This window comes from Hyperolius riggenbachi, chromosome 5 (genome assembly GCF_040937935.1).
Source record: "Hyperolius riggenbachi isolate aHypRig1 chromosome 5, aHypRig1.pri, whole genome shotgun sequence".
Taxonomy (NCBI): Eukaryota; Metazoa; Chordata; class Amphibia; order Anura; family Hyperoliidae; genus Hyperolius; species Hyperolius riggenbachi.
Window position 1 is genome coordinate 110217680 of NC_090650.1, and position 20495 is coordinate 110238174.

A 20495-nucleotide genomic window follows, 5' to 3' on the forward strand; every position below is an offset into this window, starting at 1 on the left:
GAACTGGCTGGGTGGAAAATTTAGGTCGATCTGATGAGATTGCTTATCAGTTTGCATTGGCCTTAATGGAAATCTGAAGGCAAAAAAATGCCATCAGATCGAATTTCAATAGATTTCAAACTGAAATCCTATTGGAATTCTATCCTGGTAAAAATGTTCTAAAAACGCATCAGATAGATCATCAGATGCATTTCTTATCTATCTGCTGCCAATCTGACGAGTGTATGGGCACCTTAAATTGCAAGACCTGCCAGATATTTGATTGGCAGCTGTTGGCTTTTTATTCAGTAATCCAGCTTTTCCTTCTGGTTCAGTTCCTTTCCCTGTGTGTGAATTCATATGGCATTATTTTAGCCTTACTGCATAGCAATCGCACACCATAACCTGGATTCCTGAATTCAACATGTTTCAGGAATCATTTGCAAGAGCGAAGAATTGGGTGAAAGAGCTTCAGAGACAAGCAAGTCCCAATATTGTGATAGCTTTGTCTGGTAACAAAGCGGATCTGGCTTCAAAACGAGCTGTGGACTTCCAGGTAAGATTCCCTTTTCCTGTTTAATTCACACTCTGAATAGGCTTTCTATTTCATACTTGGCTAATAATTCCTCTGCCATCAGTGCGATAGAATGCGTTTTGTATCGTTGCATAATTGCAGTATTTGTGTCATGGGATGCATCTGTGTGGAATACAAAGCTATGATTATGGAGCATAATTGCTATTTCCGTCAGTCTTGTCTAGTCCTTACCTAGCATTTGTTTCATTTCAAAACCTTATAATTACTCTTTACAGCTTATATACTGTGGCAAAGCCGAGTCAATGGATTCTTGATTTTTATAGTGGCTGTTATATTATTATGTGATGTCATAATTAGAATGAATGAAATAATGTTTTAGTTCCGTAGACTGTATTACTACAATGGCTATGTTAACTGGCATTGATGATCACAGAATGGAAGTCGTTTAGCAGCCATTACATGACCTCAATGTCTGGCATGAAGTCAGCATGTTGTGCAGTCTGTACAGATCTCCAGACTGCATTTGAAGCTGTCTAATTTGAAGATCTGCTCTTCCCTCTGTGTTGAAAAAAAATAAATATGGGCAAATGTGTTGGAGAACTAACCATTACCAAATATACTCAAATACAAGTCAACTTCGCTGTGTAAGTCAGTCCTATTATTTGAACCCTGCAGTGGGTTGCTGCATTATTATTTGTTTGTAAGGCTGCTAATTATACTGCATTCCTACCTTAGCAGCTCAGACTTAAAGGGACTCAAAGCTGAATGTAATAAAAAGATTTATACATACCTGGGGCTTCCTCCAGCCCCTTCCGCTCGGATCGCTCTCACACCGCTGTCCACAGCTACGGGAACCGGGTCCCTGCACTTCCGTCAGTCGGCTCTAGTCTGACGTAAGAAAAGTGCCCCCTTAGCGTATCTTTCCAGCAGATGCTGGAAAGATACGTAGAGGGCGCACTTCTTCTTCTGTGTAGACTGAAGCCGACTGACGGAAGTGCGGGGACCCAGTTCCCGTGGGAGCAATCTGAGCGGATGGGGCTGGAGGAAGCCCCAGGTATGTATAAATCTTTTTATTACATTCAGCTCTGGTACACTTTAAACTCTGTACACGCCGGATGAAACTTGACCTAAGCGGCCGATAACGACCACCTGTGCTGAGAATCTAGCGAGTGCGCAGCTCCTGACCTGACCCCTCTTGGCTGGGCTCTAGTAATCCACTGGGCAGATGCCTTCAGCCAAGTGATGGTCAAGAGCATTGTTCTCCCCACTCAGCCCACATTGCTTTCTGCATCAGTTAAGTCCCCAAGTCGGCTAAGTCACGCACTACTGGGGATGCGCTGACCACCTAGTGGTGTGCATTGATCGCACGCTGTTCACCTGCAGTCCATTAAGTATTATAACCGTGCATGCGCAGAATGCTCCCGGCCACTGGAGTGCGATCAAGGAAGTGTGCAGGGTCATCAGTAGTGCGTGACTTAGCTGAATTGCGGACTTTGACAACCCGCCTCGCTGATCAATGAAGAGGTCGGGGAGGACAGCGAGGGACCTACATGACTACAGGTACAGAAAGAAGCTCCAGGTAAGTAAAACCAGGGCTATGGAGTCGGTACAAAAATCCACCAAGTCCTCAGGTTAGGATTCCACCTCAACTTTCGACTCCTCTAATATTACTTGTTAATTGAAAGCAGGGCTGTGGAGTCGGAGTCGTGGAGTCGGAGTCGTGGAGTCGGGCAATTTTGGGTGCCTGGAGTCGGAGTCGGGAAAAAATGCTCCGACTCCCGACTCCTAATGAATTTGTAACTGTAATTAAAATAGAAAATATGATAAAATGTTATATTTCTCAGATAATAGTCATTAAAAATAATGTATATATACAGTAATAGCTGTGCTTAGTCCACAAAAATGAAATAAACCAATCAAAATTAGTTACTTGTGCTGCTTCAATAAAGCAGTCCCCGTATTTTTAAGGTCAGATATACATATCTGATTGTGACTGTATATATGATGTGTACACAGGAATCTCTTATATATACTAAATAACATCTATGCTGTAAGAATAAAGCCTGATGTGTAGCTGTGTCACTAATAGAGATGGTCAACGAGATGGAAATAATTCTGCATTGATGCTGATTTATGCAAATGTATGCACTCCCTTTGCTGATGAAATCAAATAATTTGATATGTTATTAAAATTTGGTTTGGTGACTACAAATTAAAGGGTAACTGAGACGGATGAAAAGTAAAGTTTTATACATACCTGGGGCTTCCTCTAGCCCCCTTCAGGCTAATCAGTCCCTCACTGTCCTCCACCACCCGGATCTTCTGCTATGAGTCCTGGTAATTCAGCCAGTCAGCGCTGTCCGGCCGCATGCCGCTCCCACAGCCAGGAACATTCTGCACCTGCGCAATAGTGCTGCACAGGTGTAGTATGCTCCTGGCGGCGGAGTGTGTGCATGCGCACTACGCCTGACTGGCTCAAGTACCTGGACTCATAGCAGAAGATCCAGGTGGTGGAGGAGGACAACGAGGGACTGATTATTCTGAAGGCGGCTGGAGGAAGCCCCAGGTATGTATAAAACTTTAATTTTATCTGTTTCAGGTTTACTTTGTTACACAGTAGTACTATACTCTACATATGCACTCCCCACAGAGCTGCAGGGAATCCACTGAGAATGCTGTGCACAGCGAACACAGAGGTGTTGTCTGTTTACAATCTCCTCATTCCCCTGCAGAGTACCTGCACATCATTCTTACATGTACCCACACTTACATTGCCTAGGGCCTGATAGATGTTCTTTGTTCCGGTTTGTACCTTTTACAAGTACTCTTACCAAGGACTAGTTTTAGTCTAAAGGGAATAAATATAGTAGTCTACATATCCTTCTCACTTCAGTTGTCTTGTAAAATTCCTATGCGTTTGCAGTTAAGAGACGAATTTCATGTTACATACTTTTAACCAACAAAATTGTAATATGCAAATTAGAGGAGTTGGAGTCGGTGGAATCCTAAACTGAGGAGTCGGAGTCGGTGGATTTTTGGACCGACTCCACAGCCCTGATTGAAAGTATGTAAAATGAAATGCATCTCTTAACTGCCAACGCTTAGGAATGTTAAAAGACAACTGAAGTGAGAGGGATATGGAGGCTGCCATATTTATTCTCTTTTAAACAATACCAGTTACCTGGATATCCAGGAGATCTTCTGCCTCTAATACTCTGTCATAGACTAAACTAGTCCTTGGTTACAATACTTGTAGAAGCAGGGTCGGACTGGGACACTAAGGGCCCACCAAGGAAGTTTCAGCCTGGGCCCCCCCCCCCCCCCCCGATCCCCTCCTCCTCGCCACCCCCCATCCCCCCCCCCATTTTGGGCTCACATACACATGTACTCTAGAAATTTTGCATGAGTTTATGGTAGGGAAAAGATTGTGAGCACTTCTGAGGACAGTCTCCAATAGGGATATGTCCACATGCGGCGCGCGCAGCGCGCCGCAGCGAAAGTAAATGGGTGTCACCACGCACTGGAACATCGGCGTGGTCACGATGAGTCATGGGCAGACTTAAAAAAAAAAAAAAAAAACACAACATAAGTAGCGGTGTTATTCACAGAGATTAGGTCCGACCAGATACATTTTAGATAAAATATTCAAGTAGTTACATGCCTCATGATAATTCATCAAGTAGTCAAATCGCAGCAGATTTTCCGACAAAATGCAATCAGATTGGCGGCAGATACCCCCCAAAATGCAATCAGGTTGGTGCCAGATACCCCCCCCAAAAGTGGGCAGCAGTGACCAGAAAATCGTAATGTGGGCAGCAGACACCTGAAAATCGCAATGTGGGCAGCAGTGACCAGAAAATCGTACTGTGGGCAGCAGACACCAGAAAATCGTAATGTGGGCAGCAGACACCAGAAAATCGCAATGTGGGCAGCAGACACCTGAAAATCGCAATGTGGGCAGCAGTGACCAGAAAATCGTACTGTGGGCAGCAGACACCAGAAAATCGTAATGTGGGCAGCAGACACCTGAAAATCGCAATGTGGGCAGCAGACACCTGAAAAGCGTAATGTGGGCAGCAGACACCTGAAAATCGTAATGTGGGCAGCAGACACCTGAAAATCGTAATGTGGGCAGCAGACACCTGAAAATCGCAATGTGGGCAGCAGACACCAGAAAATCATAATGTGGGCAGCAGTGACCAGAAACCCCCCTCCCTCACCTAGGGGCCCCCGCTCCAGAATTGCAGCCAGCGGCAAATAATCACTTACCAGCATGACGGAGATTAGATCCGTAGCTCTGCGTGCCGCTGGCTGGTCTGCTCTCTGCTTCCTGAACTGACTGTCCAATCACGCTCTCGCAGTACTTCCTGCGAGAGCGTGATTGGACAGTCAGTTCAGGAACCAGAGCAGACCAGCCAGCGGCACGCAGAGCTACGGATCTCATCTCCGTAACTCATGCCGTTAAGTGATTCTTCCCCGCTGGCTGCAATTCTGGAGAGGGGGGGGAGCGCGGAAGGGGGGCCCCTAGGTGAGGGAGGGGGGGGGGGAGGCTTCCGCCCCTCCCCGCCGATCTGTGCACAATGTCCCCCCTTCCTGCGCTTAGCCCCCCTCCTTTTTAGCACTGGGGCCCCCAGGAGGCGGGACGGCCGGGGCCCACCGATGGGACCATCGGTGGTTCGGTGGGCCTGTCCGAGGCTGTGTAGAAGGTACAGACAGGAACAAAGAACATCTATCAGGCCCTAGGCAATGTAACTGTGGGTACATGTAAGAGTGATGTGCAGGTACTCTGCAGGGGAATGAGGTGATTCTTCCTATTACACATTCTTCATGCACAATCTGAACATGGATCAGGCCCTAGGCAATGTGACTGTGGGTACATGTAAGAGTGATGTGCAGGTACTCTGCAGGAGAATGAGGCTTTTCTTCCTCTATTACACATTCTTCATGCACAATCTAAACCAGGTTTATGGGCGATAGATAGGGATGATCACAGATATGCAAATTTTTCTGAGTTGATGCAAATGTATGCACATTTTTATGCAAATATATGCAGCTTGACAATAGACCAATCAATTTAAACCTGGGTTTAAATTGATTGGTCTGTTTTCAAACTGCAAACATTTGCATAAAAATTTACATAATTTCAAAAAAATTGCATCTAATTTATCATCTCTAGTAATAGACAACACCTCTGTGTTCAATGTGCACAACATTCTCAGTGGATTCCCTGCAGCTCTGTGGGGAGTGCATATGTAGAGTATAGTACTACTGTGTAACAAAGTAAACCTGAGATGGATGAAATTAACGTTTTATACATACCTGGGGCTTCCGCCAGCCCCCTTCAGGCTAATCAGTCCCTTGCTGTCGTCCTCTGCCATCTTGATCTTCTGCTATGGGTCCAGGTACTTCAGCCAGTCGGGCGTAGTGCGCATGAACACACTCCTCCGCTGGGAGCGTACTACACCTGCACAGCACTATTGCACAGGTGCAGAATGCTCCTGGCTATGGGAGCGGCACATGGCCGGAACGGGGCTGACTGGCTGAATTACCTGGACTCAGCAGAAGATTCAGGTCGCAGATGAGGACAGCGAGGGACTGATTAGCTTGAAGGGGGCAGTGTTGCCATCTCCTCCCTTTAAATACGGACACTTATGAATTATACATGTCTTGTGGCTAGTTAGAGGCAGTTTAGGCACTGATTGTGTGAGAAGCCCCAGAACCTGTATAACTTGGATGTGTCAGTATTTAAAGGAATGAGTTGGCAACCCTGGAAGGGGGCTGGAGGAAGCCCCAGGTATGTATAAAAGTTTTCTTTCATCCGTCTAAGGTACCCTTTAATTCGTAGTCATCAGACCAAATTTTAACATATTAAATTTGATTTCATGAGCAAAGAGAGCGCATACAATTGCATAAACCAGCATCGGTGCAGAATTATTTCCATCTCATTGACCATCTCTATTAGTGACACACGAGGCTTTATTCTTACAGCATACAGTAGATGTTATTTAGTATATATGAGATTCCTTTGTACACATACAAATCTGATTGTGACTGTATATATATCTGACTTTAAAAATACGGGGACTGCTTTATTGAAGCAGCACAAGTAACTATTTTTTGATTGGTTTATTTCATTTTTGTTGACTAAGCAGATCTATTACTGTGTATATATAAATTATTTATAACTATTATCTGAGAAATAGAACACTTTATCATATTTTCTATTTTAATTACAGTTTAAATTCATTAGGAGTCGGTGCATTTTTCTCCCGACTCCAACTCCAGGTACCCCAAAATTTCCCCAACTCTGACTCCACAGCCCTGAGTAAAACCACTCTTTAGTTACAACTCGGGTACCCTTTAAATGTCCCAAGCAGTGGCCATGAATGAGACTTTAAAGTTACTATGAAAAAGTGTGTGTTTTTAGAGTGGTCAGTGGCAATCTCCTCAATACAAATAATGCTCATTTTACAAGCTTTGAATCATTTTGCAGGAGGCTCAAGCATATGCAGATGATAACAGCTTGTTGTTTATGGAGACCTCTGCCAAGACATCAGCAAATGTGAATGAAATATTTATGGCAATAGGTAAGTGAGAGGCAGAATGAAATGCAGACATCTCTACGTGTACTCAACGCTATAATGTTATGAACTTTAATGGAAAAATTATATATTTATTTGCTTATACTGTACTTTTTGCCAAGTATTAAAGTAATTCTAAACCAATGGAAGGCCTTCAGTTCTTCTGACATAATGTATGTTTTTTTTTTTTTTTGCCTCCTCCACTATTTTGTACCAGCAGTCTCTGGCCCGTTAACCTCCCTGGCGGTAAGCCCGAGCTGAGCTCGGGCTATGCCGCGCAGGGAGATATCTCAGCCCCTGGTGAGGCGATTTTCACCATCTAAAGTGCTGTGCGCGCAGCTAGCACTTTGCTAGCTGCGCGCACAGCTTGATCGCCGCCGCTCTGCGGCGATCGCCCGCACGCAGCGGCAGAATAGGGCCCCGCCAGAGCCCTGCGCTGCCCAGACCAATGAGTTCCGGGCAGCGCTATGGGCTGGATCGAGTGCGCCTGACGTCAGGACGTCGGCTGACGTCCATGACGTCATGCCGATCGTCGCGACAGGAGAAGCCAAACAGGGGAACGCGTTAAATACGCGCTCCCCTGTTTGCTATTGTTGCCGGCGGCGATCGGACTAGAGGGCCACATGCGCCCTCTAGTGGTGTTTCATGTAGCTACCACTCTGGTAGCTTTCCATGAAACAAAAAAAAAAATTAAAAAAAAAAGTTTTTTTGACCATTTGAAAAAAAAAATTAACCGCCAGGGAGGTTAAAGACCAAAGACTGCTGGTACCGCAAAACGCTGCTTACCGAGGAATCGCTGAAGAAACCCTTCCCTTCCGCCGGTCACACCACTCTCCTATCGCCACAGGTCCCTCTCTCTGCCGTCCCTATGAGGGCAGAGCTGTGTGAGCGGGTCAGGAGCTGCTTTCATTGGCTCCTGAACCCTGTCCATCTATGTAAGCCAATGGGATTAACTTAGTGATGACAGGGTCAGGAGCCAATGAAATCGGCTCCTGACCTGCTCAATTGGCTCCTGACCTGCTCACACAGCTCTGCTGTCATATATACAGCAGTGCGAGTGAGTTACGGCGGGACCACGTGGCGGTGGCGTTTGAAATCTATGTCCTGTTGCAGCTGCGCAGCCACAAGCAGGATGCAGATTTCAACCGCGCAGGTCCAGAAGCGGTTAACAGCCCAACGTATCTATGGAATGTAACACATTTGTTAAAACCATTTGTTCCATAGCAAAGGTTAGTTTGTTGTCGGGCGTCTCATACCACTTACCTACTTGCAGTAGTAGCCAGTCACACAACTGTAAGACTCACTGTTCACAGTTCTGCGTCATGGTGCGTCTTTATGGAGGCATCTTAATGCGGTGCATTACCCCATAATGCACGCATTTAATAGTTTGGCAGTAAAGCATATTTTTCATTAACTGTATGCGAGCCATTAGGTACATAAAAGAACATTTGAAAACATACCCAAGCATTCCCTGTGTGTAAGAGTTTACTTTCACTGAAGAGAGCGGTACAGGCTTGCTCATCTCTAGCTAATCGGCAAATGAATTGTGATCGCGGAGCCGAGCGTGAACCGGCCCTCATCATTGCTGGCCAGGAGACGCTCTTTGCCTTTCTTCATTCTGCTCTCCTCCCTCTGCTGAATAAACACATCGCCCTGGTAACAGCCAACTCACTTGAGCAAAAAAGAGGCAGAGGATATGTGCACAGAGATTCTTGCCAGCAAGATTACATTAGCAGATTAGCTAGAGATGAGCAAGCCTGCACTACACTCTGCAGTGAAAATATGTTTCCACACACAGGGAAAGTTTGGGAATGCTTTCAAATGTTCATTTATGTACCTTAGGGCTGCTTCACACTTGGTGCTTTTTCAGCGCTTTGCTGATCGCCGGCAATCAGCAAAGCACTGCTACTAATGTATCCCTATGGATACATTCACACTGTAGCGTTTGAGATTGCGATCGATCGCAAATGTGCTGCATGCAGCATCTTTGGGGCTTTTGTGCTGTGATTTGCTACTGAAATGTTAATTTTCAAGGTATTATCCCACTTTAAAGAAAGTCTTTAAAGGGATACTGTAATAGTCTCAAGGGGGGGGGGGGGGTAATTGCCTCGAGAGGGGAAAGCCTCTGGATCCTAATTAAGCTTCCTACGTCCTCCTAAGCCTCGGGGATCCAGCGCTGGCGGCCCCTAAAAATCAGCCAACAAGCGTGTCAGCTGTGGGGCACTAGCAGCTGCAGTGTTTGCCTCCTGCGCAGAAGGGGCTTTCTGATGGGCTCCGGCGGAAATAGCCAAGCCCAATTCGGCTTCACTATTTCCGCCAGAGCCCATGGGAAAGCGGCTACTGTGCCAGCGGCTATATTGACATGTCTTCTGTTCATGGGCTGCCAGTGCTGGATCGCCTAGGCTTAGGAGGATGGGGAAGCCTCATGGGGAAGTTTGCTTTATTACAGATGTAGTTTAAGCTTATTTTAATTTGTTGTCTTTATCACTTTTTTTTTTCTTCTCACAGCCAAAAAGCTCCCCAAAACGGAACCACAGTCAGGTGGAGGCAATACAGTCAGAGGACGGGGAGTAGACCTTACTGAAACTGCACAACCTAACAAAAGTCAATGCTGTAGTAACTAAGCCTTCATGTACTTTTAAACTGTATTGATATTCTCTTGCTTCCTAATTGTTAAAATAACAATTGAGTGTTTAACCCTTTGTCAGCCTCAGTGCTGAGCCTTCAGTGCCGTGTGCTGCAAGTCCCGTTGGCATTAATTCCATTAACATGGCCCAGTGATAATTTAAATGTACAGAGACTTGCAGTGTTGGTCTCACTCCTAATTCTCAATTCTTTAAGTGCTGAATCTGGTTTTTAACATGCATGCATTAATTTCTAAGAGCAGATAAAACTGTCTTTGTGTAGTAAATACACTCTTAATACTGAAACAGAAATTCAAGACAAAATAATAATAATAATACAAAAAAACTGTCACCAAATGTCCGACCTCGGAAATAACGAAAATAATGTTTATCTGTGGCGAACTACAGATCTGTCTGATTAGTAAAGTGATGACAACCCACAGTGAAACTTTTTTTTAAATAATTTCTTTTGTTCTAAATACCGGTAACTGATTTTTTTTTTATTTTTTTTTAGGACCACTATCGCAAAAAAATTTAAAATACATGTAAACACATACGAATAAGAAGTACATTTTACCAGAGTAAAATGAGCCATAAACTACCTTTCTCCTATGTTGCTGTCACTTACAGCAGGTAATAGAAATCTGACAGAACTGACAGGTTTTGGGCTAGTCCATCTCTTCATGGGGGATACACAACATGGCCTTTATTCTTTATTAAGGCACTCTTTGAAAAAGATTTATACAAATATGCTGGCCAGCCTCCCTACTCACTGTACACTTTTTTCTTGGCAGTTGGGCGGAACAACTGCCATTCACTAAGTGCTTTTGAAGATAACAAAAACCCTGAGAACCCCCATGAGGAGATGGGCTAGTCCAAAACCTGTCGGTTCTGTCATATTTCGATTACCTGCTGTAAGTGACAGCAACATGGGAGAAAAGTAATTTATGGCTCATTTTACGCTGGAAGAAATGTACTTTGTATTTTTATGTGTTTACTTGTATTTAAAATTTTATGATTTTCATGATAGTGTTTCTTTAAATAGATGTAAAAGTATAAAATGGTTTCAACTTCTTCACAGTATTTGTTGAAAATCACTTCCTCTCTCAATTAAAAAAGTACATTCCTCTAAATGTATAACAATCAGCCACTAGTAGTTCTGCTTCGTACATCGGATACTATGAAATACGGTTTGCCTATTGCATCGCTCTTCATTACTACTTTGGGGTCAGGCCAGTTTTTATTCGAAAAGCAACTCCCTAAAATCATGTTTGAATCCTGTGAGCTTTATTATACAAGGTGATTTGTTTAAGATGTAATTTTTTTTCTTCACACAACACTCTACTATTCATTAATTCTGCTTTTACAGGGGTTTTTCTTTTTTTTTTTTTTACTTTTTTTTTTTTTTTTCATCTTTGCCCAATACAAATACAATGTTCTAACAATTATGTGTACTCCATTTAGTTCTCTTAAAATTGGATGGTAAAATTGTATTGTAAATAGGGTACTGGATTGTAGTCTTCATTTATGTTTAATATGTTCTGTTTCTTGTAAGATTTGGTTAAAATTGTACAGTTACTAAAATGATGAAATAAAAAAAAGCTAATGTTTTTCTTCTACCTGGATCTAGTCTTCTGTGGCTTATTTTGTTCAATTTTTTAGCTCTCAGGGCTCTTTTCCACTATGAAATGCGATCGCGGTTCAATTTCCACCATACGATTGAGCTACTATACTCAGTATAGAAACGCTCAATCGCATCCAAAACGCGGCAGGACGACTATTGTGTTTTGACCTAAATCGCATCGCAATCCGGATCGCACTAATGGAAATTGCTGCTGCAGTTTCCATTAGTTTTATTTTCTTTGCGATCAGAAGCAAATCTCAGGGTAGTGGAAAATGGTCCTTAATGGGTGTGTATACCGTTTATTACAGTAAACCCCCGTTATCCAAAACAGTCACCCAGAAAAAAAATCCTGGCCTTGCAGGATGCATAAATCTTCTTTTACACTTTTTTATACAGTAATAAACCTCTGCTATATTGTCTGTCCTTTGACTTAATTTGTTTTTAATTACTGCATTTGAACATTAATAGTTTACAGTAAGTATATAGAGTGGGGTATAGTTGTGTGTTTTGTTTTTTTGCAAGCCTGTTGTTAACAGTGACTCTGGAACAACCAGAAACTACACTAATCTGGCATCAGCCAATGCCCATTGGTGCCAGATTATGGGGGTTTTACTGTCTTTTGGTACTGTAATATTTAGGACATATACATATGGAATATGAGATGTTCTACTTGCTGATTGATTTATCCTTATGAATGATTTTCAGCTGTAAAATAAGAATCTATTCCAGTTCGGAAACTCGCCAATTAACCCAACCTAGTTCTCAGATAACATTTGTCATGTTGAAGAAAAATATAAAATCGAATATAGTAGTAAACTACTTATAACAAGACGCTACATGCTCCACCATTTTAATATATTTATTTCATGTATTTTCAGTTGAGTTCCATTTTTTTTAGCATATAAAATTTTACATTGAGGGCCCTTTTCCACTAGCAGTCGCTAGCGTTCGCGCTGAACGCTAGCGATTGCTGAATCGCAATTCCGCCGTTTTCCCGACGTTTGCGGCCGCGATTTTGCTATGCTATGCACTGCATAGCAAAATCGCGGCAAAAGTCGCTCCGCGGCGCGATCAAGTAAAAAACGAATCGCGGTAGTGGAAATGACCTACCGCGATTCCTATGTTAAAAAGCAAACCGTAGCGATTGTAAAATCGCTAGCGGTTTGCGGTTTTGCGATTCAGCTAGCGCAAACGCGCTAGTGGAAAAGGGCCCTGAGTATGTTTCTGTAAGCACCCACCTGTTATGGTGGCCATACATCTAGTGTTATTGGCAGCCAATCGTCCAAGAGATAGATCTCTCGCTGACTAACTTTGGCCGATTCCCTAATGTGTTATGTCACACACACACACACACACACACACACACACACACACACACACACACACACACACACACACACACACACACACACACACACACACACAACCCCCCCCCCCCCCAAGAAACCGATAGTCTGCTGCCAAGTCTACAGATGCATGGCCACCATTAGTTTGGCAAGATTTGTAAGCAGAAAAGTTTCCTTACTACTGCAGACAAGTCTCCAACCTTTTAGAAGCCAAATCTGCAGAATTGGGGTCTGATAATTAAAGCGGAATATAACCCAGAATTTCTTCTTTGCTCTAAAAGATTATTTACAGCATATAATCTACTAACACAATAGCCTCGATTCATAAAAGTGCTGTCGGTAAGGTAAACTCGAGCGGGGAAACACCGCTGTCGGTATTTCAGCCTTCAGGGTGGTAATTCATAAAAATTCATAAAAATGTTTCTAGTTGTGATAGGCGTGCGGAGATATTCCGCTGTAGGCTAGCGTTAGGCTGTCGGGAGACATGCGGAAACAGGAGAAGCAGGCGGAGTCCCTCCATGCGGTGTTCTCTCTGCAGCTGCTTGGGAGGTCTGTCCCATTCACTGCAATGTATTCCGCATGCTTCTCGCCACATCAGAGGTAGCGGTAATCCCCGTCTGCATACCGCTTCCTCTAACCTTTATGAATTGACACTTGTTACTTTTGTTAAGATAATCACCACGCAAGGCGGTGATTTATCACTCTGCTCGCGAATGTCGGCTTTTCATGCGGAAAAAGCCTTTATGAATACAGATTTTGCTGTGTGGTCGGTAAAGTGAGCCGTTTTCAGCATTTCCGCATGCGGAAATGCTTTATGTATCGAGGCCAATGTTTTTTTTTTTTTTGTTTTTTTTTAGTAAAACAACATTCAAAGGGTTACATCACAGGGCTGACTCTTTCTTCTGCAGGGAGAACTGGCATCCAACTGCTGTTAAGCTTATCTTGTGTACACATTCTTTACTTGATACATTTATGTAAACATTCTCTGGCTGTGCAGGACTTCAGCTGATGAGTCCTGGGGTGACACACAGGTCAGAAATCACTGCTGGCAGCATTCACAACAGAATTACAACAGTTATGAATAAAATGCACCAGCAGCTTTAAAAATAAATTAACTGAACTTTGGGAAGTTATAATGTCTAAATGAATAATAATACTTGTGCACAAAAGCAAATATGATAATTGTATGGGATATAAAAAGTAGGAAAACACATTTTTGTTGAAAATTTTGTCAGTTTTAAACCTCTAAGTCACATTTTTCACTTGCCTTTACTGTAAAGCAGTAAAACAAACATCAGATACAAAGCCAGTCAACCTAGCAAGGGAAATGTGTTTTTTTTTTTTGTTTGTATTACACCTAATTAGACGAACCAGCCCCCCCTCCCCCCCCCAAAAAAAACCACACTATACAGTATATTTTTTTTTGTTATAGGCACTGCTTTAAAACTATATTTCTCATATTTGATTGAGTGCCAGAGCTGCTGCCTTAACCACTTCTGTGCCAGGGGGGTATTTTGCTGATGGGTGCTGCGTGGGCTCTCCAGCCCGCAGCACCGATCAGCTGGCAGCCAGGGCGATCAGACTCCCCCCCCCCCCCCCCCCCTTTTTTCCCCACTAGGGGGATGTCCTGCTGGGGGGGTCTGATCGCCGCCGGCTGCTTGCGCTTGCGGGGGGGGGGGCTCTCTTCAAAGCCCCCCTCCGCAGCGCTTCCTGGCCTCCTTCCCCTTCCCTCCCTCCCCCTGTGAGCGGCGCAGGACGGAATTCCGTCCTGCGCCGGATAGGATAGGCTTCAGCCTATCAGGTGCCGGCGGTCCCCGGCCAATCAGAGGCTTCCCAATCAGAAGAGCTTCCCCGTGTGTTTACATTTACCCTGCGAGCCACGATCGGCCGTTTCCATGCAATCCACTTGAGGATTCAGGGGCGTAGTTAAGCGTACGCCGAATCCTGAAGTGGTTAAAGAGAATCTGTATTGTTAAAATCACACAAAAGTAAACATACCAGTGCGTTAGGGGACATCTCCTATTACCCTCTGTCACAATTTCTCCGCTCCCCGCCGCATTAAAAGTGGTTAAAAACAGTTTTAAAAAGTTTGTTTGTAAACAAACAAAATGGCCACCAAAACAGGAAGTAGGTTGATGTACAGTATGTCCACACATAGAAAATACATCCATACACAAGCAGGCTGTATACAGCCTTCCTTTTGAATCTCAAGAGATCATTTGTGTGTTTCTTTCCCCCTGCTTCTCTCATGCACTGAAGTTTCAGGCTGCTCTTTTCTTCCTGCAAACAGCTTTGCCCTTGTCTGTAATTCCTCACTATGTGAAAGCCCAGCCAGCTCAGAGGACGATTTATCCAGCTTGTAAAAGATAAGAGAGAAGCTGCTCTAATCTAAATAAAACACAGGCAGTGTGCATAGAGGGGCCTGGAAGGGGGAGTTCATAGCAGAACCACAACACTGAAGAACTTGGCAGCCTTCCAGACACAGGCTGACAAGAGAGAGATAAGTTGATTTATTACAGAGACTGTGATAGTACAAAGTGCTGCAGTAAGCCAGAACACATTAGAATAGCTTTTGGAACTTGTAGGATGATAAAAAACAGGATGCAATTTTTGTTACGGAGTCTCTTTAAGTTCTATGCCAAAGGCATGGTTATTGGAACTGAAACACAGAGAATGGCTTCAAGAAGGAGTCATAAGCCAAAACACCCGTGTTGAGAACTTTCGTGTGATCTTTGACAGCCAGTTGTTGGCAAGCTTTTGAAAGCGTACACACCAGATGGATGCAAGAACTAACCCTGTTCAGCTTCTCCCTTATGAAGGCTAGGGAGTCATGCAGCTGCTGATGCTAACACATGTAGATTAGAAGTGAAATGCATGTAGAGGTTTATGTAGATTTATTACAAAGATTTAGCACTACTGAACATGACTGCAATAGCATGACTGTTTTCTCACTGTAATACACTTAGCGATGTATGGGCAAGATCGACCAAAATGAATATAACCTGTATCTGATCCACTCTCGTGAGTGGCTAACTGGCTAGCACTGTTGACTTACATTCAATTAGCATTACAGTCTCAGATTTTAATCCTAGCCAGGAGATTGTATACTCGTGTATATTATTTCTGAGTTTGTGTAGATTTCCTAACATATTGTAAAACCATACTGGTAGGCTCTTTCCTTACCCAAATCAACCTAAGGGCTGGAACCCACTAGAATGATTTTGTGAGCTATTCAAAACGCTAGTGATTTACCTAAACGCTCAGCTAATGTTAATGGATGGGCAAAATTTCACTGGCGCGGTTACGATTTCCAAAACTGCAAACACAGGAAATGCAGCATTTTTTTTAGCGTTTCTGCAATGTAAAGTATATAAACGCTGGCGTAATCGCTCATCAAAACTTACACAGCGACTTTGCTAGTGTTTTTAAATTACTGCACACTAAAAAAATTAAAAGTAATTGAAAGGACCAGTCAGAATTGAAAACGCTAATCGCTACACAATCGCTGGCAAAAACGTACACTTTTTAAAATCGCTACCAAAATCGCCAGAAAACGCTCATGAAATTGCTTCCAAACGCTCATTAAAAACACTAGCAATTAGCGATAGCGTTTTTGTAGTGGGTTCTAGCCCTCAGACTTGGAAGTGTGGATATTTAGGTGATGAACCCTTCTGAGGGACTGCTGATGATGTGAATTGTTATATGTCCTCTGTAGGTCATCTTTTTTTAACAGGATGTCTTTTTGCCTTCAGTTCAAATAGTTCAAATAAATGAAGGAGAAAGTCCAGGAGTTTTTTAATACAAGTAATTCACTTTCTCTGTTTTAGCCATTTTGACATACCAATGTTTTAGCAACCATTTAGATGGTTTAAAAACCATACATACCTTTAGCCAGGCAAATAAGCAATACCTGTATAATGAGCATCGGCTAGAACGTTGGCTGGACTTCTAAGCAATTGGGTATTATTTTACTTAAAGGACAACTGTAGCAAGAGGGATATGGAGGCTGCCATATTTATTTAATTTTAAGCAACACCAGTTGTCTGGCTATGCTGCTGATCCTCTGCCTCTATTACTCTCAGCCATAGACCCTGAACAAGCATGCAGCAGATCAGGTGTTTCTGACATTGTCAGATCTGACAAGATTAGCTGCGTGCTTGTTTCTGGTGTGATTTAGACACTACTGCAGCCAAATAGATCAGCAGCATAGCCAGGCAACTGTTCTTGTTTAAAAGGAAATAAATATGTCAGCACCCATATCCATCTCGCTACAGTTGTCCTTTCATAAAACAAAGTTGTAATGTAAGAGTGATGAAACATCTTCTCTAGGAGATGGGGGGGGGGGGGGAATGTACAGTTTAAGATAACTTATTAAAGTTAACAGTGCTATTTTAGCACCTAGGCCATCTCAATAGCACATTAAATATGCTTGTCCACAATGTTACTCATTAAAAAAAATCAATTTTAACTTTTTTTTTTTACACAATTAAGAGTTTAGCAGAGGCATTTATTACCCTACTTCCAAAATCTGCCAATCACAGAAGATTTAGGCATAAAAGGACTGATGCAATTATATTATTGTGCACATTAGCAAAAAGCAAACAAAGGCCCAGGGGGAGGGGGGTAGAAAAACACTGTACTTCAAACAGTTTACAGAAGTCACAGATGCTATCTTCACACCTCCTAGATAAACAATGGGCAGCTAGAGGGGGGAAGACATGGCAACTTCTATTAGCCCCCCCCCCCCTTTACCCAGGGCTTCCTCCGGCTCCTTGCAGCAGACATGTCCCTTACAGCATCGCAGATGACAGCCGCCGGCCCGAGGTCCCTGCCGGTGCAGAGGCTGACCTCCTCCAGTGTGCCTGCGCACCGCTGTCAATAAAGTCCACATTGTACTAGTAGTGCAGGTGCAGTAGAGATGACCTTGAGGTCACCTTCTGCAGTGGCAGGAACCTCGGGCCGGTGGCGGAGCTGCGACGTGGGACATGTCAGCAGCAAGCTCATGGTGAACCGGAACTCCTAGTAGTGTGTAAGGGGCTGAAAGAGACCAAAAAGGCTCCTTACTAAGTAAAACAGAAGTGTGCCTTCTTACAAATGCCTTCTGTAAGAAGGCAAACTTCTGTTTTGGAAATTTAAAATAATAATTGAAATATGTAACAGTCTTTCCACTTTCAGTTATATGATATTAAAATTATCGGATCTAATTTTTTTTATAATCTGCTGGAACTCAATAACTATTTTGTGAACAGAAGCTACGAGCTTCCATCGGACAGTTTTCTCATAAACTTCTTTCAGGAGATATTGTTGTTTCGTTTTTTCTTCCACTTTTGACTGTGTGTGCTGTACACAATTGCTGTTGGTAACCAGATCACTTTGGGAATGACTGATGTACAGGAATTGCTCAACCAGTTCTGTTCTATGAAGAGAGGAGGAGTTGATAGGTGCTGCTTCGCAGACTGTAATAAAAAAAAAAAAGTGTGGTGGTTGGTCACCCGATATGATGGCTCATTAACCACGTCCATCATTGGTATCAGAGGACACCTGTACTCCCACTTTCCACAAAAGACCTTGCCAACCACAATAACTTACAAAAATCTAATCTATGTAGCTTGAGAAAAAAAAATCTAGCGTACATGCATCCAATTTTACCACCTACTTGTAGTATGAGAGCTTACTTATACAATTTATTCAAAGCATTTAAAATTCTGTTGGTCTTCAAGCAACATTAACCACTTGAGGACCTAGGGCTTTACCCCCCTTAAGGACCGGCCACTTTTTTTCCATTCAGACCACTGCAGCTTTCACGGTTTATTGCTCGCTCATACAACCTACCACCTAAATGAATTTTGGCTCCTTTTCTTGTCACTAATAAAGCTTTCTTTTGGTGCTATTTGAGTGCTCCTGCGATTTTTACTTTTTATTATATTCAGCAAAAAAGACATGAATTTTGGCAAAAAAATGATTTTTTTAACTTTCTGTGCTGACAGTTTTCAAATAAAGTAAAATTTCTGTATACATGCAGCGCGAAAAATGTGGACAAACATGTTTTGGATAAAAAAAACCCATTCAGCGTATATTTATTGGTTTGGGTAAAAGTTATAGCGTTTACAAACTATGGTGCAAAAAGTGAATTTTCCCATTTTCAAGCATCTATGACTTTTCTGACCCCATGTCATGTTTCATGAGGGGCTAGAATTCCAGGATAGTATAAATACCCCCCAAATTACCCCATTTTGGAAAGAAGACATCCCAAAGTATTCACTGAGAGGCATAGTGAGTTCATAGAAGATATTATTTTTTGTCACAAGTAAGCGGAAAATGACACTTTGTGAGAAAAAAAAAAAAAAAAAGTTTCCATTTCTTCTAACTTGCGACAAAAAAAAATGAAATCTGCCACGGACTCACCATGCCCCTCTCTGAATACCTTGAAGGGTCTACTTTCCAAAATGGGGTCATTTGTGGGGTGTGTTTACTGTCCTGACATTTTGGGGGGTGCTAAATTGTAAGCACCCCTGTAAAGCCTAAAGGTGCTAATTGGACTTTGGGCCCCTTAGCGCAGTTAGGCTGCAAAAAAGTGCCACACATGTGGTATTGCCGTACTCAGGAGAAGTAGTATAATGTGTTTTGGGGTGTATTTTTACACATACCCATGCTGGGTGGGAGAAATATCTCTGTAAATGACAATTTTTTAATTTTTTTTACACACAATTGTCCATTTACAGAGTTATTTCTCCCACCCAGCATGGGTATGTGTAAAAATACACCCCAAAACACATTGTACTACTTCTCCCGAGTACGGCGATACCACATGTGTGTCACTTTTTTGCACCCTAACTGCGCTAAAGGGCCCAAAGTCCAATGAGCACCTTTAGGCTTTCACAGGTCATTTTGCGGAATTTGATTTCCAGACTACTCCTCACGGTTTAGGGCCCCTAAAATGCCAGGGCAGTATAGGAACCCCACAAATGACCCCATTTTAGAAAGAAGACACCCCAAGGTATTCCGTTAGTAGCATAGCGAGTTCATAGAAGATTTTATTTTTTGTCAAAAGTTAGCGGAAAATTGATTTTTATAGTTTTTTTCACAAAGTGTCATTTTCCACTAACTTTTGACAAAAAATAAAATCTTCTATGAACTCGCTATGCTACTAACGGAATACCTTGGGGTGTCTTCTTTCTAAAATGGGGTCATTTGAGGGGTTCCTATACTGCCCTGGCATTTTAGGAGCCCTAAACCGTGAGGAGTAGTCTGGAAATCAAATTCCGCAAAATGACCTGTGAAAGCCTAAAGGTGCTCATTGGACTTTGGGCCCTTTAGCGCAGTTAGGCTGCAAAAAAGTGCCACACATGTGGTATCGCCGTACTCGGGAGAAGTAGTACAATGTGTTTTGGGGTGTATTTTTACACATACCTATGCTGGGTGGGAGAAATACCTCTGTAAATGACAATCTTTTGATTTTTTTACACACAATTGTCCATTTACAGAGATATTTCTCCCACCCAGCATGGGTATGTGTAAAAATTCACCCCAAAACACATTGTACTACTTCTCCCGAGTATGGTGATACCACATGTGTGGCACTTTTTTGCACCCTAACTGCGCTAAAGGGCCCAAAGTCCAATGAGCACCTTTAGGCTTTCACAGGTCATTTTGCGGAATTTGATTTCCAGACTACTCCTCACGGTTTAGGGCCCCTAAAATGCCAGGGCAGTATAGGAACCCCACAAATGACCCCATTTTAGAAAGAAGACACCCCAAGGTATTCCGTTAGTAGCATAGCGAGTTCATAGAAGATTTTATTTTTTG

At 42.9% G+C, this 20495-nt stretch overlaps 1 protein-coding gene across 4 annotated transcripts in view; it reads left to right on the forward strand.

Annotated features, from left to right (window-relative positions):
* Positions 1-10051, forward strand: part of RAB5A (RAB5A, member RAS oncogene family) — a 62694-nt gene extending 52643 nt beyond the window's left edge. For all 4 annotated transcript variants that reach the window (XM_068236118.1, XM_068236117.1, XM_068236120.1 and 1 more), the window contains 3 exons: positions 413-535; positions 7008-7101; positions 9604-10051. In XM_068236118.1, the coding sequence (XP_068092219.1) occupies positions 413-535; positions 7008-7101; positions 9604-9719 (333 nt within the window). In that variant the 3' untranslated portion in view covers positions 9720-10051. The remainder of the gene's footprint in view (positions 1-412; positions 536-7007; positions 7102-9603) is intronic.
* The last annotated feature ends 10444 nt before the right edge of the window (positions 10052-20495 follow it).